General features: G+C 44.5%; 1 protein-coding gene across 1 annotated transcript in view; it reads right to left on the reverse strand.

Moving 5' to 3' along the window:
• ELL (elongation factor for RNA polymerase II) overlaps positions 1–27,800 on the reverse strand; it is a 1,387,197-nt gene that overhangs the window by 497,311 nt on the left and 862,086 nt on the right. Inside the window, exon 7 of the mRNA XM_044053846.1 lies at positions 18,875–18,962. Coding sequence (XP_043909781.1) covers positions 18,875–18,962 — 88 coding nt within the window. The remainder of the gene's footprint in view (positions 1–18,874; positions 18,963–27,800) is intronic.

Genomic DNA, 27,800 nt, shown 5'->3' on the forward strand with positions numbered 1-27,800 from the left:
ATATATGAAAGGAAGGAATCCTGAGAAAGGTTCATAGGTTGGTACTAGGCTATCGGCCCTAGGGCCTATACAAGCCTAGCCATAACAATTCCCTGGCTATTTCTTCCCACAATATTTACTTCCCTGGACCCCTGTCTAGCAGGGTGACTGACATGATCCCCAGGGTGAATTTCCCATCTCCCATCCAATCGTCAAGGTTCCTTTTGAAGAGGGCCAAAGAGGTGCTCTGCTTGACATGTATTGGCAGTCTATTCCATAGTGTAGGGCGTCTCTGGGTCAGGAACCTATCCCTCTGGCATGTTTTGTTCATTGTGATGACAAAGTTTAGATACCTGGAGCGTGTCTCTCTGAGGGATTGGGATTTCTTTAAGTGTAGCATGTCCAACAGCTCTGAGTTTGACATGGCCTTGTATAGGTTCATACTAGGCTATCTGCCCTGGGGCAATCATAAGCCTAGCCCAATTCTGTATGGCTTACGCCACCCCTTGATTTGAGTATACTGTGCCCTTTTTAAGGTTTAATTTACTGTGCCTCTGTCTAATAGTGACACGGGAGTAATCCCTGGGACAAACCTACGATCCCCCATCCACCTATCGAGATTCTTCTTGAAGAGATTCAGTGAGGTGCTCTGCCTCACATGAACTGGAATTCTATTCCAGAGCGAAGGGAGCCTCTGGGTTATGAACCTGTCCCTCCAGCAAGTTCTATTTATTTCTGTGCTGAGGTTCAAGTCCCTCGAGCGTGTGGCTCTAAGGGATTTAGATTTACTGAGGTGGAGCATGTCCATTAATTCTGGATGTGACATAGCTTTGTATGTCAGGCATAGATCGCCTCAAAGTAGGCGGTATGCAACTGAGTAGAGCTGGAGTTTTTTTTAACCGAGCAGCATATGGCATCTGTTTGAGACCCTTGATCCTCTTGGTGAGATACTTTTGGGGTCTTTCTAATTGCTGCAGGTGTCGGGAAAGGTACATCCCAAAAGGGGCATTGTATTCTATGATGGGCCTGATGAGGGATGAATAAAGGGGCACGATTACCTCTCTTGATCTAGATGTGAAACCCTTCGTGATGAGGTGGGCTATGTAGAAGGTCTTTCTAACCACTCTGGCAATGTGGTTTTCAAAGGAGAGATTGCTATCAACTTGGGTCCCCAGGTCCCCAATAACTTTCTCTGTACTTAATGGTTTCCGCCTATGTGGTAATTTGTGGGCACATTGTTTTTGCCAAAGGGTATGACTATACATTTTTTGGCATTTGGCTTTAAACCATGGCGCTGGCACCAGTTACCTGTCTCTGTGAGACCTTTTTGAAGGATGTTTGTGTCAGCTGGAGAGTTGATTATGGCACCCCAGTTTGCAGTCATCTGCGAACTTGGTGAGCCATAGTCCTCCCACGTTTGCCTGTACGTTACGCAGAGATCACCTCTGAGTAGACGATATGCGACAGAGTATAGCTGGAGTTTAAGGCGGTCAGCATACGGCATCTGCCTTAGGCCTGTGATTCTTTTAGAGAGGTATTTCTGTGACCTTTCCAGTTGCTGCAGATGTTTTGAGAGGTACATACCAAATTGGGCATTGTATTCTATAATGGATCTAATAAGGGATGAGTACAGTGGAACAATGACCTCCTTTTTTCTGGATGAAAAGCCCTTAGTGATTAAGTGTGCCACATAAGAAGGATTTCTTGACTGTTGTGGCGATGTGGCTATCGAAGGTGAGACCACTGTCCACCTAAGGTGTCCCCAAGTCTCTTATCACACTTTTGATGTTTAGTGTACTGCCACCTATGTGGTAATTCACGGGTACATGTTTTTTCACAAAGGGGATAACTACACATTTCTTGGCATTGAGCTTAAGCCCATGGCTCTGGCACCAACCATCTGTTTCTGTAAGGCCCTTTTGTACAATATCTACATCATTTGGGGATTCAAGAATGGCTCCCAGTTTGCAGTCAACTGCGAACTTTCTTAGCCAGAGTCCCTTAGTATTGGCCTGTACTTCAGAGAAGTAGATGACAAACAAGAGTGGTCCCAGGACTGAACCCTGAGTACTCCCACTTGTCACTTGTCTGGAGCTGGATTTGGAGTCGGCTACTTTTACATTGTGGGTTCTGTCAGTAAGCCAGTTGGCAACCCATAGAGTGACGTAGGGATTAATGCCCAGCTTAGTAAGTTTATCTATGATTCCAGAGTGGGGGATGGTGTCGAAGGCTTTTGCGAGGTCCAGACAGGCTGTGTGGACAGCCTTACCCTCATCCACAGCTCTGGAGACTGATTTGAAGAAGTCAGTCAGGTTCAGGAGACAAGATCGGCCCTTCACGAACCCAAACTGGGTAGGGTCCAGTGTTTGAAGGTTGCCAATGTCATTGTTTATAATTTCCATGATAATACGTTCCATGGCCTTGCAGATCAGGCTCGTCAAGACTGATGGGAAGGTAGTTTCCAGGATCCAAGGTGGATTCCCCCCTTGTGGAGTGGGATAACTGTAGCTGTGTGCCACTCAGTGGGCACGAAGCCTGAGGTGAAGCTATGATTAAATATGACACTGTATTCTTAGCTTTGGAGAGTGCGGTTTTTACCTGTGTGGCCATTATTACCGGAATCTGGCAATCTTTCGGTATTGAGATGGGCCCTTTGGGTGGTGAAGTTGGGATCGGTATATTTATTGCCATTCTGTTGTAGCTCAGAGCAGATCTAGAGCATTGCCATTTAGATTCTTGACATAGCTATAGAATGCCTTGTGGCTCTCTTTGGAATCTTTGGCAATTTTATTTTCGTAACTAGCTTTGGAGAATTTTATGTGGGATCTCAGCTTCTTACTGAGGCTGGTAAGGGATTTTTTGCATCCTGGGATTTTCCTTTTTTCTGCAACAGTTTCTTCCTTTTGTTGCAAAGTTTGTTTTTGGCAGGGGACCACCAGATTGGCTTCCTTTTTTTAGAGGAGAGCACCTTGGTTCTACTTGGGATGGCACGACTGATGCACGAGTGGATGTGCTCATACAGTGCCTTAGTGTAGGATTCAGCAGTCAAACTTTCAGTTCCCGTCTGCATGGGTTTCATGAAGTTAGTCACTTCTGACTTGAGCAGCATGAAGTTGGCTTTGGAGAAGTTTTTTTTTTTTTTTTTTTTTTAACAGAGGTTTCCTTACTGGGTGTGGGGGAGAGATGTGGATGTCAAGGGTGATTAGCTTATGGTCAGACCTGACCAACGAGGGGGTGACCATAGATGTGGAGCATCGATTTCCCATGTTGGTAATGACCAGATCTTGGACATTGGAGCCCCTGGTGGGACTATGGATTAATTGATCCAGGGCACTGGAATTTATGAATTCCAAAAACCGTTGGGCAAAGGTGTTGGTACACAAGTAGTTTTCCCAGTTAATGGCAGGGTAGTTGAATTCACCCAGTATTAGGGTGTTTGGTTGTATCTTAATATTTTCCAGTATGTTTAGAAAGGTGTAGTGAGAATCTTGGAGCATGGTGGGGGATCTGTAGCAAGCTACAATTTGGATTGCAGTCTTACCTAGTGTTAGTTGCACCTGGAGAATTTCAGATGCACTGTATTGGGCAACTAGCCTGGTGGTGTGAATATCCTTGGTGAATATGGACACTCCTCCAGCTTTAGTGTTTCCGTCCTGGTTTGGTGGCCGAAAAGTGTGGTAAGAGCTGTAGCCTGGTATTGCAGGGGTGCTCTCTGGAGCCTCGAACCAGGTCTCAGTTACTGCACAGATATCGATGTTCTCCAATTTTAGGAGTGGCTTGAGAGAGTGCATTTTGAGATTTAGACTTCTAGCACTGAGTAGCATTACCTTCAGATTTTGCATGTTTGTACCGGTTACGGTGGTGGTTTTGTCCTTTGAACTTTGCCTAAAAAAGGCACTAAGGGGTGGCAAGAGCCTTAGCCAGTAACCTGAATCTCAGGGGTGACAAGTGTTTGATCCAGAATTGGTCTCCATGTACACTTCCTTTTGTGGAATCAAAAACATTCTGGAATAAAATTTCTTCCCATCCTGGGTAGAAGGCACAACTTAAATGGTGCCCTAATCCAAAAGACAGTGAAGAACCTCTGGGAAAAGAGAAAGCTGTTCCCAAAGATGGTGAGGAATGCCTGAAAAGACAGGAAGGAAACTTACAACCCATGAAACTTCCTTGATGGAAAACAGAACCCAAGTGTCTGAAGTGATTTGTTGCCGATTTGAAAGAGACCGGGAAAGCCGGAGAGACAAAGAAACCTGGCTGAGAGGAGGGGGAATCAAACTGTCAAAAAGAACCAGGCTTGACCAGAGAAGGGCATTTCTGGGAGGCAGGAGACTGAGCAGACTTAGGAAGAACATGTCTAGAACCCTTCTTACCTTCAGGAGGAGGGCAAGACTGCCTAAGAACGAAAACAGATTTGAAAGGATAGTCCTCTGAAACTTGTAGGAGAAACAAAAATAATATGCTTCAACTCCTGTAAAGCTTTGCCCTCGTCCTGCAGAGACTTACGAAGGTCAGAAGCAGAACCAAAATGACTTTTGATATTCAAAGGACCATCCAAAACTTTGGCCTTGCTGTCATCAGGCAAAGCCTAAAGACAAAACCAAGAATAATGTTTCATAAATGAGCTAAAGGCAGCAGCCCTGAAGAGATATCAGCTGCATTTGACTGAATGACGAGCGACTTGCAAAGTGGAGCCCAGCAGAGAAAGGGCCAAAGCATTCCCCTCAAAGTCAGGAAGGTCAGAAACCATCTTAGAAATCTGAGAAAGGACAGCCGAAACATACCTAGTAATATGATGCTGGTAGTTAATGGCCTTAAAGGACAAGGTGTTAGCAAGCAGTATAAACTTTCATGCCCAACCTTTCCATTGCCCTACCATCCTTATCAGATGGCAGCAGCCTGGTGCAGGGCAACAACTTGGATGATCTGCTAGAAGAGACTGACACTGTTTTTTTAAGAGGAGACTGACACTACAGAAAGGTCAGCAGAAAATGGCATTTATAAAGAAGGTTGCACTCTTCAGACACCATGTAGAACCTATCCAGCTCTAGTGTAGGAGGCTGAGAGAATCAGGGGCCACAGAAGCTGAAGAAAGGGTATCTAAAAGGGTAGCCAGAACAAGAGGAACAGCAGATGGATCGGAGACTTCATCTGTAGGAGCCCATAATACTAAAAAAAAAAAAAATTAACAGATACCTGGAAAAAATCCCACTTAAAATATCCATCATGTGGGTAATGTTAAAGGCAGCTCTTCCAAAGGGGAGTCTGGACTTAAGGAATCCTCCTCCTCTGAACTGTAATCCAAGGGAGAAGGGATTTGGGAAAAATAAGCAAGAGATTCTTCCCCTGAATCCAGATCCGCATCTGAGCAATCTAATTCCCCTAGGCCATTTGACTGGAGTGGGAACCAGTGGGGAGCAAGAACAGAGATCCCTTGAGGTGGCTTCGAGGCCAAAGCGTTAAATAAACCCTGAGTGAAATACTGCTATTCAGACTGGGGATCCTTCACAACAGGGGAAATATGCTTTGTCTTTTGAAATTTAAAAAACAGAGTGAACTAAAACTGGAAACACTGAAAACAAGACGACTGCCAAGGAGACGCATTTCCACTGTTTTACAGCTTTCGTTCTGTTTAGCTAGAACTTTGAAAGAAAACAGTGTAGTGCAAAGTGAGGTTACTTAAAAAGCTAAAACACACATGATAATGGCAAACTTTGTACTATACAGTATTTTCTGAAGAAATTCTAGCTAAATAAATGGAACAAAAGCGTTAAAACTGTGTAAAAGTGTCTCTACCAGTCGTCCTCTTGTTTTCAATGCTGTCTTTTGTTTCTTCTTCTGCTGGATGTCCTCTTCCAACACCCTCAGAGGGTCAGACTCTTAACACAAATCGATAATAGTTGCAGGTATCTCCTTCCTCACTAGAATCTGAGGAATCCCCCCTAGGTTCCTCAGATATTATCAGCTGTTTCCCTCTCAACGCCAGGCAGAGGCATGAGGATGTGAGAGAAGCCGGATCCATGCAGGCCTCAGACAGGGTTGCAGCAGAGAAATCAGAGTCAAGCATCACATGGGTCTTCAGGACTTTCACCAGCCTCTAGAGCCAGATTGGGCCTAACCTTTTTGGCCTTTTTCTTGGCAGACAGTTGGCCCTTGGAGTGGGAGGATTCAACCATGGCACCCTGAACCAACAACTTAAGATGCTGGTTTTCCAGGTACATGGATAAAGAAGAGGGGTGACTATGTAGGATCTTCGGCACAAATACCTGGAAGACAGAACACTGCATATGATTGTGGGAATCACCCAAAGACAACACTGGTGACAGTCTTTATGGGGAATCAGCCTCTCACACTGACATTTTCCTTTTTGGATGACATGAACACAATGGCCAATAAGAAAAGCAAAAGAAAAAACTTCAACAGGACACTTATCTGAAAATCAGGTTGATAACCAGCACAGCAAGAAAATATTCAGACAGATGTTTACTAACAGCATTTGGACTGGCAGCAAAGTAGTTCTAAGTACATCACTTTTATGCCCTACATGGTAGGTGGGGAGCATAGTGTGGCATACTGCACCTGGGATCCTCTTCAGAAGATCGAATGCTCAAAAGACTGAAAATCAAAATATCTAAAACTCAATATCGAAAATGGAATTTGCCCTTTCTCCAGTGTTGTACGATCTTGGAGTTGGTATACATAATTAGCAGGGGATGTGGACGGCCCACATGAGGGGTGCAGGGGTCTTGTCCCCTGCATTAAAAAGATATCTGTAATTTTGAGTTTTAGATATTTTGCTTTTCAGTCTTTTGAACTTTCGATCTTCTGACACAGACCCAACACCTGTAAGAGCTGATGGCTTTGGTATACTGGCCTGATGTTGGGCTATTCTTGTCAGGAGATCCCTAAAGTGAAGAATACTGCAACTGTTGATATCGAAGGACATCATCCTTTCTAGGACATTAAAGTTAAAAGTAGGCTGACCAGAAAGTACAGTTGTGTACACTTAACATATATGTAGATGTTAGAGTGTATTCACTGTTGCAGTCATCACATTTGGGTTATCTGCTTGCAGTAGCCCTCAGTCAGCCTGATTAACAAAGCCCTGGGTCCTGCATCGGTTGCGGTCTCATCTTCCATGACGTCAGGTAGTCAGGGGTGTAAAGCATGCAGCCGACAGTATTACATCAGTTTTTCTTGCCCCGGATGTCAGCTGCCCCCATAATAGGGAGCAATTATATATATATATATATATATATATATATATATATATATATATATATATATATACACACACACCTACAAAAAAGCAAATACACCAAAAAGCTTTAAACATAGTAAGCAAGAATAGAGGTATAGCCAAAAGAAGTCAGGGGGTTGGAGAGAGGGTAACCAGGACTGCAACAGTGAATACACTAACATCACACAACTGTACTAGGTTCTTTGCGTTTCACTGTTGCAGTCATCACATTTGGGTAGATTCCCAAAGCTATGGCTGGGAGGAGGGAATTCGATAGAATTAGGACCAGCTATAAGGCCCTGCACTACAGCAGTGGCAAAGCCAGCTCTGGATTTAGAGAAAATTGGCAAATGGTAATGTTTTGTGAAGGTATGTACAGAACTCCAGGTAGCAGCTTCTAGGACGACCCTGGTAGGGACACCTCTGAGAAAGGCTGTAGAGGTAGATGCAGCCCTGGTTGAATGTGGTCTAATCCCCTGTGGGGTAGGTTTACCATGGTGCTTATAGCAGAAATGAATGCAATGGCCTATCCATTTAGAAATGGTTTGCTTTGAAATGGCCTTCTCCTCTGCCCCTGCAGCAAATGCAACCAGCAGTTGTTCAGATTTCCTGAGAGATTTAGTCCTGTCCAAATACAATCTAAGTTGCCTGTGCACATCAAAGGAGTGTATTATTCGTTCCCCTTTGTTCTGTGGATTAGAAAAGAAGGTTGGCAAATGAATGGATTGATTAAGGGCCACACTGGATACCACCTTGGGCATGAAGGAGTGATTGGTCCTGAGGGACACCCACTCCAAATGAAAAATGATGAAAGGCTCCACTGCCATGAGGGCCTGTAAATTCAGACACCCTTCTAGCTGAAGTGATGGCTGAAAGGAAGGCTGTTTTAAGGAATTTCAACTCTGCATTTGCAGCTGGCTCAAAAGGAGGTAGAGTGAGTTGTTCCAATACAAAGTTAAGGTCCCAGTCTGGAGTAGGGTCTCTCCTGGGTAGTCTAAATTTCTTGGCCTTTCTGAGAAACTGCTTCAGCAGTGGATGAGAGAAGAGGGGTGGCTCTGTGTTGTAATGAGCTGAAATGGCTGAGGCATGAATTTTGATGGACGAAAAGGAAAGGCCCTTGTGCAGCATCTCAGTTAGGTATTGAAGAATCTGAGGTAAATTGGGTGTTGCTGTGCCCATCCCCTGAGCTTGGTTCCATGAACAGAATCTTTTCCATTTTTCAGCATAGGATTTTCTAGTACTAGGTCTCCTTGCCTCCAGAATGACATCCAACACTTGCTTACTGAGGGATGGTAATGGAGAGATCAGGTAGTCAGCCAGGCTGCCAGGTTCAGGGTTTGAAGCTGCAGGTGCATAATCTGGCCCTCTTGCTGGGACAGCAGGACAGGGGTCTGAGGCAGGTGCCATGGTGCCAGCAGTGACACAATGCACAAAAGGGGGGGTACCAGTTTTGGCATGGCCAGTCTGGTGCAATCAGTATTGTCCTTGGTTTGTCATGTATGATCTTTAGTAGTACCTTGGAGAGGAGAGTTAGAGGGGGAAAGGCATAAACTGATAGTTTTTTTCAGGTGAAGGACAGGACATCCACTTTCCAAGCTTGTTTGTGGGGAGTCCCTGTGCAGAATTTTTCCAATTGGTAGTTCTGGGGGGGGGGGGGGGGCAAACAGGTCTTTATCTGGGCTCCCCCATTTGTTTCTCAACATGTTGAATATCTTTGGTTCCAGTTTCCACTCGTGTGTCCATGAGATTTCTGCTTAGATTGTCTGCCAGTGTGCTTAGCTTTCCTGGCATGAACTGAGCCTGTAAGTGCATTTGGTAGCTCAAGGCTGTGTTCACAGAGCCATGGCTAGTCTGCAGGGAGGGTAAGAGTGGGCCCCCCCCCCTGCTTGTTTATGTACCACATAACAGTGGTGTTGTCCGTCTTTACCATTAATTGCCCTGGAAGGATGTGGTCCTTGAAGGCTGTCAGAGCATTCTGTATAGCTAACATTTCTTTCTGATTGATATGCAGGTGCATTTGACTTGGGTTCCATTTGGCCTGAATGCACTTCTCTGCCAAGTGAACCCCCCCCATGCATAGTCTGATGCATCTGTTAGGGTTTGGGCGGCAGGGGGTAGAGTGAATGGCAGTCCCTTATTTTGGTGACCGGCATCTGCCCACCAAAGGAACTCTATATGTAGACAAGGAATGATAGGAATCATTTCTTCTACATCCTGAGAATGTTGACAACACAGGCTTTTTAGACACCATTGTAGTTTCCTCATATGCAGTCTTGCATGTGGAATTAGTAGAATACAGAAGGCCATGAACCCCAGGGCTTGCAGTATTTTCCTTGCAGATAGCTGGGTCTTTGCAGCCAGTAGTATGAAGTAGGCTGTAAATGAACTTGTTTTTCTGGACTGAGAAAAGCCATCTGGGAATTTGTGTTCAAGCTTGCGTCCAGGAATACAATTTGTTGGCAGGGTACAAGATGCGATTTCTTTTCGTTTATGGTGCACCCCAGAGAAGTTAGCAATTTCTGTACAAACGCCAGATGATTCAATAGTATGTCCTGGTTTTCTGCCTGAATTAGACAATCGTCCAGGTATGGATATATTTGGATATTTCTTTGCCTGCAAAATGCAATGACTGGAGCTAGGCACTTTGTGAATACATTGGGAGCAGTAGATAAGCCAAAGGGCAGTGCCGCCACCACCAAAGCATCTACCGAAACCCCTTTGGTAAGGGACTCTTTGCCCGGGGGAGCAGACAGAAACTTGTTTGGACGTCTGGGCACCAGTTCCACGGAATCAGGGTTCTCCCACACCCTTCGACAAATCAAGTCCAGGAGTTCATCGAATGGTGGAGACAACCAGGAGGCGGAGGGTTGAGCTCCGAAGGCCTTGAGGAATACAGACTCCTCCTCAAAGGGTGTCTTGGAAGGCCAGTCGCCTCTCTGCCTCAAAATCTCCAGGATGTCAGAGAAAGAGATCATTGGAGGATGACTTGGGGGACCCCTCTGACTCCTCAAGGTCGGTATCGGACGTGAGGGACTCGTCCTGGGAGTCTACGTGCTTCCTCTTGCAGAACTTCTTACTAGGGGGCTCCTCAAGCACCAACTCTGAGGGGCCCTCAGAAAGTAGGGGACCACTCAAGGGGGTATCCCCAGACCTTCGGGCTCCACCATCCAAGGATAGGGGGGCGTCAGAGGCTCTAGCCGGGGTGCAAGGGGATGGAGTGACCGATCCAGGTGATGTAACTGACGATCTGGCCAGTGCGCTCCTCATGGCCTCGAAGGCAGCTCCCCCCGAATTCAAGGATCGATCCGTCTCCGAGAACACAACCGGAGTCGGGATTCCCCGAGCCGAAGCACCGAGAGGGAGGCTCGGAATAGACAGTAGTCCTGAGGTATCCCCCTCGGGTCCGACTGAGGAAACCCGAGTACTGAAACCACAGGACGGAACCGACATGGTTGGAGCAGACGCCGGCTCCGATAGACTCACATGGGGTATCAGAGCAGGCACGAGAACATCACTCGGCGCGGAGCACTCTGGCTCCGACAACACATAGGTGCTCGGAGGAGGAATCACAGGTACCAGAATGGAGACTGGCTCCGGAGCTGACTGGGTCGGAGCAGAGAACAGTTTTGCTAGCACTGGCGACTGCTGGAGCCTCTGGACCACCCTATCCACATCCAAATCAGACAGCCTAGAGGATTTGGAGGAAATAGAAGGAGATCGGGATCTCCTACCCGGAGACACATGCCTGACACTGGGTGACCGGCTCCCAATAGGCTCCAATAATATCGTAGCAGAAGTTGGCTCCAGCACCACCGATACCTCCTGCGGCCCCGAGGACAATGGAGCCGAGGAGGTAGTATCCCCTATCGAAACCTTCTCCTGCGGCCCCGAGGACAATGGAGCAGAGGATGAAGCATCCATAATCGAGACAGTCTCCTGCGGCTCCGAGGACAATGGAGCCAAGGAGGCAGCAACCACTATTTTAACCTTTTCCGGGGGCTCCAAGGAAGCAGACAGAGCCAGAGATCTCTTCTTGGCCTTGGAAGGCTTAGATTTAGACTGGAAGAAGAAGAATCTAAGGACTCCTCAAAAGAGGGCTTAATCAGGCCCTTCAAAATCAGTTTATTTTTTCTTTCCTGCAGTACCCTCGCGCTAAAAGCGTGGCAGAAACTGCAGGACTCCTGCAGGTGAATAGCCCCAAGGCAGTACACACAGATGGCATGGCCGGCCGTAAAAGACATTTTGTAGCCACATTTAGTACACTTTTTAAACCTGGAGGGTTTATGCTCCTTAGACACGGTAAAAAATAACAACACACTGTCAACCGATAACGACACAAGAGGAAGGCGGGAAAACAACCACCACCAACAGCCAAAGAACTCTAAATCAAACGTTTCTTGGAGTAGCAGGGAACGACCAGAACAAATCCAACTACAGTTTTAATACCAGAAAAACAACATAAGAGAGGACTAGGTCCTCTAACTTAAACGGGCCTAGCCCGCCAAACAAAGGGATACCACAAACACCCAATCTCACTAACACTCACAATGAAACTTAGACAAGGAGAAAACTAGCTATTAAAACAGCTTTTGTAAAATAACAGACTGCTAAAATACTTAGAAAAAGTATATGAAAGGGTACTTAGCCACAGCCAAGCGAGACCACGTCCTAACTGTACGAGCGGCAAACGAGATCTGGGGCTAGGGCGAGGTGCATCTTGGGATACCGGGTTAGACCAGCCAATTAGAGACTTCGTGTTCGAGAAATTTGGCCGAGTCGGAGCAGAGAATCGGCTCCGAACCCGCGAGTAAGGAATGTAGGCTAGATAGGACCACGTAACATCAGAAATTTCAGAATCCTGATCAGAAGAATCATAAGCAAACTCAGTCCTAGGACTCTTAGAGGGGGAAGGTTGGCTTCCCCTGATTAAAGTAACAAGGTCTTCAGCCATTCTTATTTGTTTTTTAGGCATAGAGGCCTGACCATGTGGTCTGGGTGTCGGTTTTCTAGGCATGGATAGTGTTTTAGGCCTTGAAGAAGATGGCGTCAGTTTAATATGCAAGTCAGTAGGCCTGAATACACCCTCAGAAGCCAGTGCCTATACAGCTGCTCCGGACCCATCCAAGGTAGAGACATCCGCAGGTTCCACAGTTGAAGCATGTTGCGGCATACCGGAATCTGAATGGGTCTCAGTAGACACCTGCGAATCTGAAGTAGCGGGTATCAGGGGCTGCAAAATCACCTCATTGAGTACTGGCGAACTGGCGACTAGCTTAGGAGAAGCGTCGTCAGCAGCTTTGGACCTATGCAGTCAGTCTCTGTCTTTATCTTTGCATTTTTTCAGAATGTCGGTAGTCTGGTGGCTTACCGAAGCCATATCTGGATAATTGAACTGAGTACCAAAATATTTAGAAGCATAAATAAACAGATGACGAATAGTTCGTTGTTTAAATAAGGCACAAAACAGACAGCAAGGTACATCGCGGTCAGGGCCTAGGCAAGGAATGCAGTACGAATGAAAATCTTTGAGGTATTTGCTTTCCACAAGAAATACAATCATTGACTTTTACTGACATCGGTTTAGAGCAAGAAAGTTTCCCCAATGGGGTACTCAGCTTAGTTGAATACTTCGGTTCTGAAACTCGAAAATGAAAATTTCAGGAGTCGGACCACCGGCACTTGAAAACTGCTTCTGCTTCAGGCACCACACGGCAAGAAAGACTGATGTAATGACATCGGCTGCATGCTTTACACCCCTGACTACCTGACGTCTTGGAAGATGAGACAGCAACTGATGCAGGACCCAAGAACTTTGTTAATCAGGCTCACTGAGGGCTACTGCAAGCAGATAACCCAAATGTGATGACTGCAACAGTGAAACACGAAGAACATCAGATGAACACCCCCCCCCCCCAATTCCAACAATACTAATAGCTGCACTGATGCCGAGACAAATTATTGAGGGCGGATGCTCTGAATGGAAGGGATGATGCTGAAGCCAGAATTGTTGAACCCAACCTGGAGACACCAACGTTGATAGCAGCTGACAGGTCCACTTGGCTCTGATGCAGCCGGAATCAAGGACACCACGGTAGGGATTGGAGCCAAAACTGGTCATGCTGTCAGAACTAGTCCAAAGGAAAAGAACACAACCTGCCCCAATGATCTTGGATCAGTGGGGGTCGAGGAAGGAAACCAAACTGAGGCAAAGCTCCATGGTGAGAGCCTAGAGCTGAGTGGGAGGGTAACTGCATCTGCAAAAAGGACCTCATCAGCTGCTCCAAATCCAAAACTTTTAGGCTGCTGACTGACCTAAATGACAGAGTAGATGAAGCAACTGAAAGAAGCTTGGAGGTCCATCTAGTAGGAAGGGCACTGCTGTCTGGATCCAAACTGGAGATGCTCTGATGCAGGGCAGGAAAGTGAAGGACTCCTGTGAGAACTACTTTCTCCCAAAGAAGTCCCCTTGGCAGAAAAGGGATAGAGACACTAACTGCTAGAGAAGGAGCTTTTCCTGAAATCTGCACCGAAAGCATTAAGACTCCAAAATGTCAGAGCCAAAGCAGCTGTAGCATCAGAAGGTCTTGATACCTTTGGATCCAGCAGACCAAACAGAAAAGCAGAAGAAGGGCCCCGACTGCTTACAGTCCCCTTTGGAAGGATTGGGGTCCTCTGATCCCTGTCTATAACCCTGATTCAACTTGCCCCCCTTACAGGAAGAGGGTGAAGAGTTGCCGAAATGAAGGAGGCCTTTTAGAACTAACTTGGCTCTCATCTCATTAATGGCATGAGTGCCTAAGCCTTTGTATATGCAGCAAGGTGACTCCAGATAGACACCTCCCCACCGTCCACCCCAGGCAGTAAAACAATCCTATCATAGGTGTCCTCCAAAGGGAGCATGTGCACATACACCACACATTTTTGAAACCCTTTCGGATTCATACAGAAACGTAAGAAACTACATAACCTGCAAAGAAAAGTCAAAATTAACATTACATTAAGCCAAGGTCTAGAGAAAAGGGACCAACTACAACAAATGACATTCCGCTAACTACTTAACCTACAAAAGAAACATACTTCAAAAAAACACATTCTGTTGGGAAAAGCTCATCACTACTCCAATAAGCCTACACTACCCTAAACTATAACTACATCAACTAACTGGGGCAGATGAAAAAGGCAGCAAAAAAAAACATGCTAACAATAGCTGAAAAGGATATACTCCTGCAGAACAAAAGACTGAGCTGCTGTCCTGGGAACGGGGTTAAATGAGATCTGGGGTATTCTTAGTTAAGCAAGGCATTTCGAGTAGAAGAGGGAGAGCTTGGCGAGCTGAATTCTTTGGGATATGGCCAGACCTGGATCACATAACCTGCAGGCTGAATGCTAATAGAAAAAAAACAACACTGGATCCAAGTGCGCAATCATGACAGAAGGGAAGAAACCTCTAACAAATGACTAGCACATACATGAGTTCAGAGGAGCTCAAGTAATTTCTTTTGAAGTCAGCTGCCATAATGTTGAGCACTTTTGGGTGACGTGCTAAAGATGTACTGGCACTCTGTTATACATTATTTATATTACTTAGTTACTGACATTTGTTGGCCGGGAAGTCCACTGGGTCAGGAATCCATTTTCAGTGGAGGCCCAGAGAGAAAAGCTCCACTACTAAAAGATATACATAGTTAAAGCCATTAAACAATTTTAACAAAGCAAATTATACAGGTTAAGTAGCACAGCAAGTGTTAACATTGACAGAATTACTATATACATGTGTCAACAATTAACAGAGTTGCTATATACATATAATAGCTACACTATGCACAAAGTGCCAAAAATTATCATATGCTTTATCAAGGTGTGTTCAAAAGAACTTTTGAATTGACAGTATAGATAGGAACAGTTGAAATGTAAAGGTTTGAGAGGAGGAGGAGGGAGATGATAGTGCAACAGTAGATAGGAAAAGAAAAGTAAGGGGATATTAAGGCATTTGGATATTCGACATGAAAAGTAAGAAAAGGTAAAATATAAAATGGAAATGTGGTATGGAAAAAACTTATATTAGCGTAGTGTCTGAAGAGTGAAGAGAGAAAGAGGAAGTATACTATTCAGTGAAGAGGTTGGTAAGAAGACAGAGAAAATATTGGGATAGGAAGAAAAACAAACGCACGATAATTCACGGTGGCCTATACTTTTGGGCACAGGAACAGATCTGACTGTTATGGTACTACTACTTGAAAGATAGTTTCAATGCTTTTAATGAGTCTAGGAGGGCGATATCTTGGGGGAAAGGCATTCCATCTCCCAGCAGTGGCATGGGAGTAAAGGTTCTGACTGGCTATTTTGTTGGGTTTGATAATGGTTAAAAGCTGTTTATTAGTGGATCGCAAAATAAGGGATGGGCATATAGTTGTAGAATGTGCTGTAGGGCAGGGCAGTTGTCTGGTTTGTAAATTATTTTATGAGCTAGAGTTAGTTGGGTGGAACCAAGGTAGTGTTGGAATTCAAGCCAGTTTAACTTCTTAAGGGCTTGACAGTCGTGTGAAGGTATGCCACTTGTAAATTTGGCAGTTTTATGGTAGCATGATTGGAGTTTATTTTTAAGAGACTGGTGGAGGCTGGTGAAAATGGGGGACTCCATATAAGAGGGATTGGAGCAGGAGCGCATACCTCTCAACCACTTAGAGCAAGAAATCCATGAATAAAAGTGGGGCAAAGGCTCAAAAATAGGGACAATTTTTAAATACTGCTCTTACAAACTTAAAAAGTTAACAGGTTTTACATTAGCATGAATTTTCTGAATAGTATGAAGTCAAACTCAAATGTCTGTCATTACTTAACTTCAGTCTTTAATGATTTGCCATTAATTTGCTAGATTACCACAATTTTTTGAAAAACAAACCAAAAATATGAGGCAAAAATCTATGCAGTTGACAGGTATGGCAGGAGGCTACTGACAAGTGTATTTCTGGTGGTCTTATCCATGCAAAGTTTGTGTCTACTGAGTCTGCCAAGTTTAACATTTTTTTTACTGTACTGTGTTGTTCAAGTTAAGTTTGTTCTCCACAGTAATGCCTAATAGTTTGGTATGTGTTACTATTTCAATTTTTGTGTTGTCTTGTGAGTATATGTTGAAGTCTTGTAAGACTGGTTTAGCTGAGAATAGCAATAGTTTAGATTTTTTAAGATTAAGTAGAAATTGTGCTTCATTTAACCAGGTTTCTATGGATGTAAAGGCATTCTGTGTTACATGTGGTAGTTTTTGAAGATTACGGAAGGAGGAGATGATTGTGAGTCATCTGCTTACTGGATAAGCGTACTTTGAAGGGAGGCAGTATGTAGATTAATTATGAAAATATTAAAAAGGAGAGGCCCAAGAATAGACCCTTGAGGAACTCCTGTTTTAATAACTAAGTATTCAGATAGGCCACCTTGCCGTCTGACACACTGACACATACATCAAGATTTAGTGTGAATGTTCTTTAATGCATCTAACATCACTAAGAATCAAAATCCTTTCTGAACTGTCTTTGTTCTCCTAATAATGTTCTGTGTCTAGCACAAGCATATTTAAGATAATTTACTACTCTTGAATTTCAAATGCAAAGTTTCTTGAATAACTGGTACATAAAAGTGGGTCTACTTTATTCTCTCGAAAGACGATTCAGTCGAATACAAATCGCGCGACACAAACAGCGAAACATGAATACGTCGAACCAACGAAACCACGAAATTTAAAACGAACTGTCACAGTTGGCCAAGCCCACCGCCCATAACACACTTATGTACCCAAACACAATAGCAAAATACACATACATACACTCACTAACAAAAACCCTACTTCTAACCCTACTGTCAAGCACCAAAACCCTACTTCTAACCCTGCACTAAACCCCACATACACAACTATCTATGCACTATCCTTAACCCCTCCCTAACCCTAAGGTCCGTAACTACCGCACACTTACCCTACAAAGCTATACCCAAACAAACTGAAATTCCACACACATACACTTCCTATACTAAACCTTACACATATTACATACATTACCTACCTATGCACTTACCTTAACCTGCACCCTAGCCCTAAGTTCTGTAACTATAGCACACACCTTACGAAGCTATACTGCAGACGGGCCAACTATGACAGTTCGACGGTTTCGTTAGTTCGACACTCACGTTTCGCTTTTTTATGTGTCGCGCGATTCGTATTCGACGGAATCGTCTTTTGAGAGAATAAAGTAGACCCCATAAAAGTAAGTATTACACAGACTGTTCTGCTATTTAACAAACTTTTCAGTTTATGCCTGGGAATAGTTACAAGGTAACAGCACATTTACCCAGAAAAAGAGACACATCAAGTAAATAAAGGGCATTTATATCCATCATACACCTTAGCACTACCAATATCATCTAAAGTTTGTATTTATTTTGTACTCTATTGTCCGATGCTAGAGACAATCTAATCTGGGATCCCACACTCCTATAAAACAGTACTTTCCAATCAGTGTTTAGCTCATTTCCTTTGCCAAATGGCATCTCTATGCCCCTTTCTCAAAGTTCTTATCTCTTCCCCTCCTACCCACCCCCAGAAAAAAATCAATGCATCCATTTCCACTGTATGCATGCCAAGTTTAGTCTCACCCAATACCTCAAAACCTCTAATTCAGCTCTCAGTATGGAAACTCTGCAAATTGTGATTTCCACCTTTCTAGTCTCCCTCCCTATTTCATTTACTCCGTTCAGGAACAATACATGGGGGGGGGGGGGGTTAACAGTGACCATCAAGGAGGAGGTGAGAGAATACATTAGTCTCGGTTGAACATTCCCCTTCCTTCCTCTACTGCTCTGGTCAGCTAATGTTTAGCAATGGCTCTCTATTCTAAATTTCAGACTTGTGAACCACATACTGATGGAGACAGAGAAAGAAACAAATCAGTAATGCCTCTGAGGTGCTTAAACTTTGTTTCCCACTGCCATCTCTGTGACAAAGGGCAACAGGCCAGACTACTTTGCACATCCTTGAGGGAGGAAAGCAGCGCCGGCTGATCACACAGGTGACATACGGCAGAAGCACTAGGTGTTCACCTAGTGGAGTTCCAAGCCAGTTCTGCATTCCCACAATGCAGCCAAGAGCAAAACAGCATAAAGCACACCTCCCCTTGTAAGGCAGTGGGGAGCTGCTAAGGGGAGAAGGGCATGTTTTAAGGGATAAGGGTCGCCACCCCCCAGGACTAACAAGCTGGCAGTGCTCCTTACTATTAGACTCACTGCAGAACAGAGGACTACTAATGATTCCTAGGCAAGAACGAATGTGCCATAGGATCCTTGCATAAGATGGAATACCCAGCTCCCAATTCCACCAGAATGAATGGGATAACTGGGTGAATAAGTCGGGGGGGGGGGGGGATAAAAAAAAAACGTTGATGCCTTAAACAGTATAAATGGACAATAAAGTAAAAGCTCCACATAAAGACTCTACATTTCAGATTTATAAAAAAATATATATACCACTAGTATACATTAGAATAAGCAGCAATGCTAGTGAAGGTATGTAGGCAACACATGATGTCTTATGAAGTAACAATTTATTATTGTACGTCTTTTTTAGGGTTAAAATATGGAAGAAAGTGTAGTCTTCAAGATGTAAAAACATACCTGAACTGCAGACGTTAGGTTCCCACTGTCTTTTGGTGGGCTTGACGAAGGCATCTCTCCAGGGACACTACTGGGAATTTGCAATTTCCTGAGGAACAAATTAAAACCATTAAATAAATAACAATTTTAACAGACTTGTCACAAGTACAGCTAATTACCACTACAATAAATAAACAAGCATACAGTTCCCAGATAAACACCACAATACATGAAAAAAGTTAAATATTACTGCTTACACATTTGTCTCTGGCTAGACATTACACATCAGAATTACAAACACTTACAGTATGAAGAGGATACTCCTACACTAGGAACATTGGTTTTCAACTGTGTACTAAAGAAGGAAAAGCATAAAAATCACAACTACATGAACTCAGTTCACACAATATACATGTATTAGTACACATTTCTATGCATCTTCAAAACAGACGAGTGAAAAGTCTTACCAGCAGAACAATCACGGATTATGCTACATGCACCAAGCTTAAAAAAATAACATTCACAGATGTAGGTGCTGCACTACTTCTGGGCAACTTCAGCATCCTCTGACTCTATACTCTCTGACAATAACTTAACCCATTTACTGCAAATAAGCAATACAACCACTTCTGAAATATTTCCCCAAATTATCAAACCCTTTTATGAAATTACAAAAATGTTAAGGTGACATTTGCTTCCCCCACTTAATCATATGCATGGCTAGAAAGACTCCAAAGTACAGCCAGAGTGGAACAGCACAGGTTCTGTAAATACAAACGTATGGTCAATACTCAGCTGTATCACATTATCACTACTCAAGCTAATACTTGGACAGAATCATGTGCAGAACGCTAGTACGGCTACAAAGAACAAACTTGCTGGTGCAAGGAAACAACTACCTTATTATACCCATTATTAAATATAATGCACTTTATGGTGTGTATCTGTCTGAAGATATCACACACCTAGAGAGACCTCAGATTCACAATTAAAAGAAAGATCAACTGCCTGAAAAATCTTAGCTTATTAGAAGAAAATGTAAGCCCTTTCATTGTACTCCACACCTCTAACAGACTTCTCCATGGCGATATGTGTCTAGCTTTTTATGCCATGAAAGATCCAACCCTATTTGACCTATTCCTTCACAGAACTAGCAATGCCTTAAATACTCTGTTCAAGGACCTCGACCTTCATTAACAGATAAATAAGACACGCTGGCATGACAGCGACACATTGCAATATGAATCTAAGACCTGGAACAAACTTTCACAATTAAGTAGACCACCACCTTTGCCACCTTCAAAGTAAGCCTAAGATAACTGGATAAGCATCCTTGCATCCTCACATTCTCTAATGGTCTATGTTACATTGCCATTCTTGAAGCTAGGGGAACTTCTGAATAGGGTTTTTTTGGTCTGCGGACTAATTGCCAAGTACTTACCTATGAACATAGCTGTTTTGAAGGGGAAGAAGAGTTACTTGAAATGAAAATTATGTACTTACCATAACTATAGATTCATGCTGTCTTTCCATCCGGTTCAACCAGTGGTTAACTATCCAACTCTGACCACAGACTGGTCATTTATGAAAAAACTGAAGCTCCCCAAGCTCCACTTCCTCTGCCTATAATGCCCAGCACTGACAGAGCAGCCTCAGATCGAGTTTGCCCCTCTCCAAAACAGTTTCACTGCTGATCAAAGAGACTCCTAAAAGACTGAAAGAACATAATACAGAAGGAGGCAGGTGGGCAGGATGGTGAAACCAGACAGAGAGACAACGCAGATCTATCATTATGGAAAGTACAAAACTTTCATATCATGTCTCTTCTGTGTGGGTTCAACCTTTGGGACAGTCACCAGCCGCATTACACCCTAGGGAGGGGCCTAGAAGAGCACATTCAACAATAAGGTGGCAACAAAAGAGGCTCTAAACCACAGCTGAATATCAACTAACAGTGGGACACAAAGGTATGATGACCTACCCAAGTAGCAATAGCACAAATGTCATCCATAACCTCTCCTGAGAGGAAGGTCATAAAGGTAGTCATAGCTCTAGCAGAAGGACCCTTTGATTTGCAAGGCAAATCCTCCCCTTTCAAACTGTACACAAATGTAATGCGATCAGGGAGCCATTCAGAAAGAGCAGGCTTAATACTGGCTTTCTCAACAGGCCTTAGAGAAACAGAAACTACTGGCTGTAGATTCTGAAGAACTTAATCATATTCAGATAAAATCTCAATTGTCAATAAACATTGATGCAATGAAGAAAATATTCTCCTTTTTTAGAAAATGTGGAGATAAAACACAAGTGGATGGCCTGGTTTAAATTGTTGTCTGTAACCACCTTAGACACAAAAGGAGGAGCCATTCTGAGGGACACCTGGTCTTTATGAAAGACCAGATATGAAGGCACCAAGGATAAAGCCTCCATTTCTGACACATGCCAGGCCGAAGTTACAGTCACCAAGAACAGTGTCTTCCAAGACAACAGTTTCAAGGAAACCACTGCTGAATGTTCATAAGGAGGTCCAGGAAGCACTTAAAGCATGAAAGGCAGATTCTATGAAGGAAAAGGGCCCTGGACAGGTGGTGTAATAAAAAAAAGATCCCATCAGAAAAGCCTTTGAAATCCTTTAAAGCTGTTACTGATGTATTGCTTCTACCAGTGTAAAAGTTGGGAACACTGTTAATTGAACCATAATAGTGGAATAACTGGATCCTGAATTAAATAAGCCAGCAAGAAAACCATGGATAGCCTCCAACTGTGCTAAAAGGTGTCCAGACCCTTAGAATAAGCCCAAAGGTTGAAGATTCGCCACTTGCTTGCACAGTCTCTGCAAATAGATAGCTTCGGAGAGGTTGAAAAAATATAAGTCACTGTCTGAAAGCTTGGGACCTCTGGCCATCAAGGAACTTGGAGGAACCATGCAGTTAACTTGAGTGTACAAACAATGGGTGGGTCAAAGTCAGCCAGATGAGAAATCAGATCCATAATAATCCCGAATATAGGAGACCCAGGGGTCAAGCAAACAGAAGAGCATTCCTGGGTGACTGTCCCTATGAGAGCTAAGGTGCAATAACTGATGCATGAGGAGGCAAACAGATCACAACACAAAGTGCCCCAGCCCTGAAAAATCCAAGTAGCAACCCTCAAATTTAGGGACCACTACTGAGGAAGAAGAATGTTCCAGCTCAGAGTCAGCTAAAATGTTGGACTTCCTGGGAATGTGCGTTGTTGCCAGAAACCGTTGACAAAAGATCTCCCATTGCCAGACCCTCATGGCCTCCCAACAAAGAGGGTATGATTAGGTTCCTCCTTGTTTGTTCAAATCAGATGACAGACATACTGTCCCCTAGCTGTACTGAGATCACACTCTTGGGTAGAAGGTCCTGAAAAGCTTGCAATTTGAGGAGGCCTACCCTCATCTCCAAGACAATGATGTAAGATTGACCTCTGCTGTTGACCAGGTCCCCCTGGATCGTCTTCCCTTTAAAATGGCTTTCACACACAGACACCCCAACAGCTCTAAGACGGGAGGCATCTGTCGTGACTGTACCGGGTGGGGGGGGGGGTCTCATGGCAGACACCAGGGGACTCCAGCCACCACTTGATTTGACTCCAGCAGATCTGTGTCAGTATTATGGGAAAACGCAATAAATAACTTAAGTATGACTATTGTGTTGCTAATATCCACTACAGAATCCTTATGTGGTACCTTGCCAGCTGAACTAAACAGACTGCAGTGACCATGTGACCTATAAGTCTGAAAACCACAGATGCCAGAGGCTTTCTCTAGGACAGTAAGGTGGTGGCCTGTAAGCGAAGAGTTGATACTACAGTGTTACAATCTGTCGGACTGTGTTCAACTGACAGCCTATGAACTCCAACATCTGGACTGGTTGAAGACTGGACTTCTGATGGTTTACAGTGTTTCCCAAAGACTAGCACAACTGCAGTAAGGAGTCCCTGACTAGTTAAGCCCTTGTACAGATGGTGAGAAGTCAATTTTCCAAGTATGAGAAGACCTAGAACCCCTTGCAGCCTGAGCTAGTCTGCTATGACTGCCATACAACTGAACACCCTGGGGACGGTAGAGAGACCAAAGGGCAGTGCACCGAATTGGTAATGGCTGGACCCCACTGGAAGTGCAAAAACCTCCCAGAGCACCTCATTATCTTTAAAAGATGGTAGGTATCCTTGAAGGACAATTGGATGTGTTCAACTAATCTCAAGGGAAGCAGAATGGACTGCATTGTAGCCATCCATAACTTGGTCTGTCTGACAAAATGATTTAACTTACTCACATCTAAGACTGGCCTGAGGTCCTTGTTCTTCTCTGGAAACAAAAAGAGTCTGAAATAGATGCCTGATTGGTGTTGGTTTGGTGGGACCTCATGAATGACATGATTTTCTAACAGCTTTCAGATTTCGACAATTGCTTCCTTTGACAGGGTGGCATGTCTGGAAGGTGTCTGCTGTTCTCTTTTGGCAGAAAACAATGGAAATACAGCATCCGGAAATGACAACACGGGTCTCAGGCGACGGGCTTCTAAGCTTCCGGGTGTATAGCCAAACGACTCCCCTGACTGCAGCCAGACAATCTGGAAACCCTTCAGGATCATTGAAAGGGCCCCCCGGGGAAAGCTCCATATAAGCCCGGATTCTGCAGACCACCCCTACCACATGGGTAGCACCCATTTTGCCCCCTCCCCCCCGAAGAGAGAACCTTCCACAGGAGCATCCTGAAACAGCTGTTGTGCTTTTCTAAACAGGCATTTCCCCGCTTTGATTCCTGGAGAAGGTCCATTGGGGGGGGGGGGTAGCAAAACGCACTCGGATGACAGCGTCTCTCCATCCTGCTCACTCTTTGTCAAGTTGTCTAACTTTAGGTCCAAAAGAGATGAGCCATTGTAGGAGGCATTCACAAAATATGCCTTGAAGCAATCTCAAAAGTTAGTTTCATTCAAGCATGGCAACACATGGTGATGCTGGTGCCTGAAGCCCAGGATGTGCCACTGGCTGCATTAGAATGCAGATGCATGGTCACATTAGCAACAGACTGCAACATGGACAACAGTCTCCACAGTCTTTTGAGACTCTGGAGTCTGTTGTGTCTTAATCACTCTTGACATCTCAGACAAAATCTCATTGAAGTCTCATCAAGTGGCCAAGATCATTTAAAGCTCTCAGTGCAAATGTGAATGAAGCATAGGAGCACTTCCCCGACCAGCCCAACACTCCAGATTCCCTACTGGGGGAAGGGGAGGGGGGGTGTGGACAGATGAACTCTTCAGAAAGGTCCTTTTTTGGTGGCTGCTGACACCATGACGTCAATGGCAGAACCCCAACTCCAATGTTGATGATCCCTGGGAGGGGCCAATATTTTATCAGTCTTCTTGGGGACTGGTTCTAGTATGAGGTTCTCTCCAACCCCTCCAAGACACCAAATCAATGAGTGCATCCAGTGTGTGATCACCCAGGACTACGTATGCCCACCTCAAAAGCCTCCAGAAACACAGGCTCTTTTGTAGATGGGGCTGTAGCTGTCCAACCCCCACATTTGCAAAACAACTCCATAAGGTCACCAAAAGCAGCATCCTCATGGGAGGATTTTGGGTACCAGTCTGCTTCCTCAAGGTCTGTATCCTCTGTGAGGGATTACTCTGGGGAATCCAGGTGCATCCTCTTGCATCACCTATTACCACGACCTTCCCATCCAGGGGAATTTGGGGTGGGGGGAGACCAGGGACTCTGGATGCAAGGGGGCCTGGAGGCTAGGAGTTGGCTGTCGCAGAATAGGCTGATACACGTCCGCAGACACTGAGGACAAGGGGGGAAGGATGACAGTTGTCACAAACCACTCCATCTCCAGTCAGAACATCCTCTCTGCAATGTAGTAGGCAGAGGCTGAAGCTGACCATCTGAAGTCAGTACCCTTGGGATTCAAACACTCCAAGAACATGACAGACTCAAGAGCCGCTCCCGCCTGTCCCGACGCAGAGATCGGAGGCAAACTGTCAAGGGGAAGAGACTATTTGGAGACCTGAAGCATCAAACCCGACCTAACACTGGCTCCAAGACAGCTGGAGTAAAGAAGACCAAGGCAGGGGTAGGAGCTGAAATCGACCTAGCTGTCTGATCCAACCAAACCTGTGGTAAGGCAACCAAGCTCTGAAAACCCCAGAGTCATCAGGCCTGAAGGAGAAAACAAATCTGATACAGCTGAAGCCTCAGGTATGGGACCAAAGGCCAAATGTATTTAACTGCATTTGGGCTTGCAGAAAGGACTGCATCAGCCACTGCAACTCATCAGGTATCAAATTTCCAACCAACTGGACTGGCTGGGACAAAGAAGCTAATGAATGGGACCTGGAAGCCCGTCTGCTCATAGAAGGCTAAAACAGCCAGGACCGAACTCGAGAAGCTCAGATGCAGGGTGGAGATGGACAGGATGTCACAGAGAACTCTCAGTAGAGGAGGAGAAACATGAATGAACTGTGCCCGAGGGGGCCCCTCAACAAGAGAGAGCTAAGCATCAGAGAAAAAGCCCTCCCTGCAGTTGGCATCATGGGAGAACGGCTCTAAGTTGTCAGATCAGACAGTAATGCAGAGACCGCCAGAATTGACGAAGAGTTTGGGATCGTCGGATCTGGCCAACTACAGGTAGGGGGAGACTGCCATTTACAGTCCCCCTTAAAGATTTCAAGTCGTTGGATCTCCTTCTGACTCTGATCACCCCTGTCATGTTTGCTGGCTGGAGAAGAGGAAGAAGCTGTCCCAGCTGGCAACAGCCCTTTCAGTACCACCTTGGCCCTGCTTTCGTTAATGGCCTTGGAACTGAAGCTAATGCAAATGGCAGAGTGTCTTCAGGTCTGCGAGTACAAGACAGTAGTTGCACCAATTGTGTGCGTCTCGAGAGGGAAGTTTATGGCCACACCCTTTTTAAATCCTTTTTCCATATCCGCAACAGGAGAAAACAAAACTATAACACACCCTAACAAAATAAAAATATCACAACTACAGTAAAGCACCACAAATTTCAAATAGATAAAATATCACTGACATTAAGACCACACTCTCCTTTCTATCCTAACTAGCTACACTACCTAAACCATTAGACAAAACACACATTAAGCATCAACTACCTTATGTTATAAAAAGGGTACAGGAGAAATGGAGTAAAAAAATCACAAAGCAAAAGATAAAACCGCAATGGAGCTCAAAATCAAACTGCTACCTGATTGGAGGTTACTCTGTCAGTGCTGGGCATTACAGGTAGAGCTGAAGTCTTTTGGAAATGGATGGTCTCAGGTTAAACTGGATTTGATAACCCACAAGTTGAACCCTGGATGGAAAAGACAGCGGATCAGGCCTTCTTAATGTTGGAAGAAATCCACCGCCCACTCCTCATGACTGATGTACGCAGAAAAACATGAGGGATGTAAAGGCTGCAATTGCTTCCTTTGTTTCAGAATTTTACAGCAGCATCTGCTTTATTGAAGCATTTTATTGCAGCAACAACTTTACAACAGTTTTCTCAGCAGTATTTGCCATTACGGCAATGAGTATGTGTATTTACTGCAGTTTTGGACTGTGAACACAGTCAGCTTCATTCCTGTAGCGAGATAAAGCATGGGCTACAACCCAGGCAATCGTTGTTCAATTAGCATCTTGAGCACCAGCTGTAGCTGGTTTGGGGGATTAGAGGAGGGATGTGTCCAAGTCAACCCACCTCTCTTCCAGGAAGGGAAGAGGGACATATGTCTGGGCACACCACCTGTAAAAGTTTCTCATACATAGACTGGGAGCGCATGCTAGTATGTCTGCAAAGATCAAGGGCCATTTGATTATGGACATAAAAATGTGCGTACTTTGTGATAGCTCACAACACACCACCTCAGGGATAGTTCTGGCATGCACAAGGGTTACAGTCAAGAGAAGGAACCCCCCCCCCCAATGGCTGCCTTGACAATGGTCACACTTGACTGACTATCAACCCACAGTGAAGAGGGGGAAAATGAACAAGCCAAATGACCAAACTGGAGTGATGGTAATTGGGCAGCCGGAGAAAAACACATTAAAAAAGTTTTGCCTGTGAACTGTGCACGCAAGGGAGCACACTTATGTGGTGCTGCCTATGCAGCTTGAATGTTAAAGTCAAATTCCATGTTGTTCTGAAAACTCAATTTGTTCAAATTTTTCACTGGTGGTAGAAAATAGGAAGGAAAATAAGCACAAGGAAAGCTGGAAAAATGTTATGACTTGGATTACTTAAGGGAAGAAAAAAATTAAACCATGCTCTTCCAAGAAGGGCTGCTACTTACAGGAAGAGCAAGAGATACTGCAGAGGAGATTTCCGCAGGGTATTTGAAAAAAGACAAAGGTATATTAACTTTAACAACTTGAGCTGATGTCTGCTAGGTTCTTAATAAATGAAAATAAACTATTTATGAGACACACTAGTCTTGATCAGATCAGACAATTTAGTTTCTATGGCAGACTACATACAGTACAGTTTTGTACCTACCATAAATGTAGATGTTCGAAGATCCACATTGCTGCAGTCCTTACTTATGGGTAGTCCGCTGTCCTCGGTCGGCCCGAATACCAAAGTATTAGGCTGACGTCGGTCATGGGCGCCTAGATCTGACATCAGAGCGTCAGGGTATAAAGGCGCATGACCGACGTCATATCCTCAGTCTTTTCTTGCCCCAGATGTCAGAAGGCCAAACCAGAAAGGCCACAGCCAAAAACAGAATACCTCCCAAAAACATGCCCAACAACAACCATCACCTAAAGCATAGCACCAAGTCAAACTACAGAGGGGAAGGAGGGAGGGTAAATTGGACTGCAGCAATGTGGATCTTCAAACATCTACATTTATGGTAGGTACAAAACTGTACTATGTTCTTCATCTCACATTGCTGCAGTCCTTACTTATGGGTAG

This window comes from Protopterus annectens, chromosome 13.part0 (genome assembly GCF_019279795.1).
Source record: "Protopterus annectens isolate FY-2018-M chromosome 13.part0, PAN1.0, whole genome shotgun sequence".
In the NCBI taxonomy this organism is placed as follows: domain Eukaryota; kingdom Metazoa; phylum Chordata; order Ceratodontiformes; family Protopteridae; genus Protopterus; species Protopterus annectens.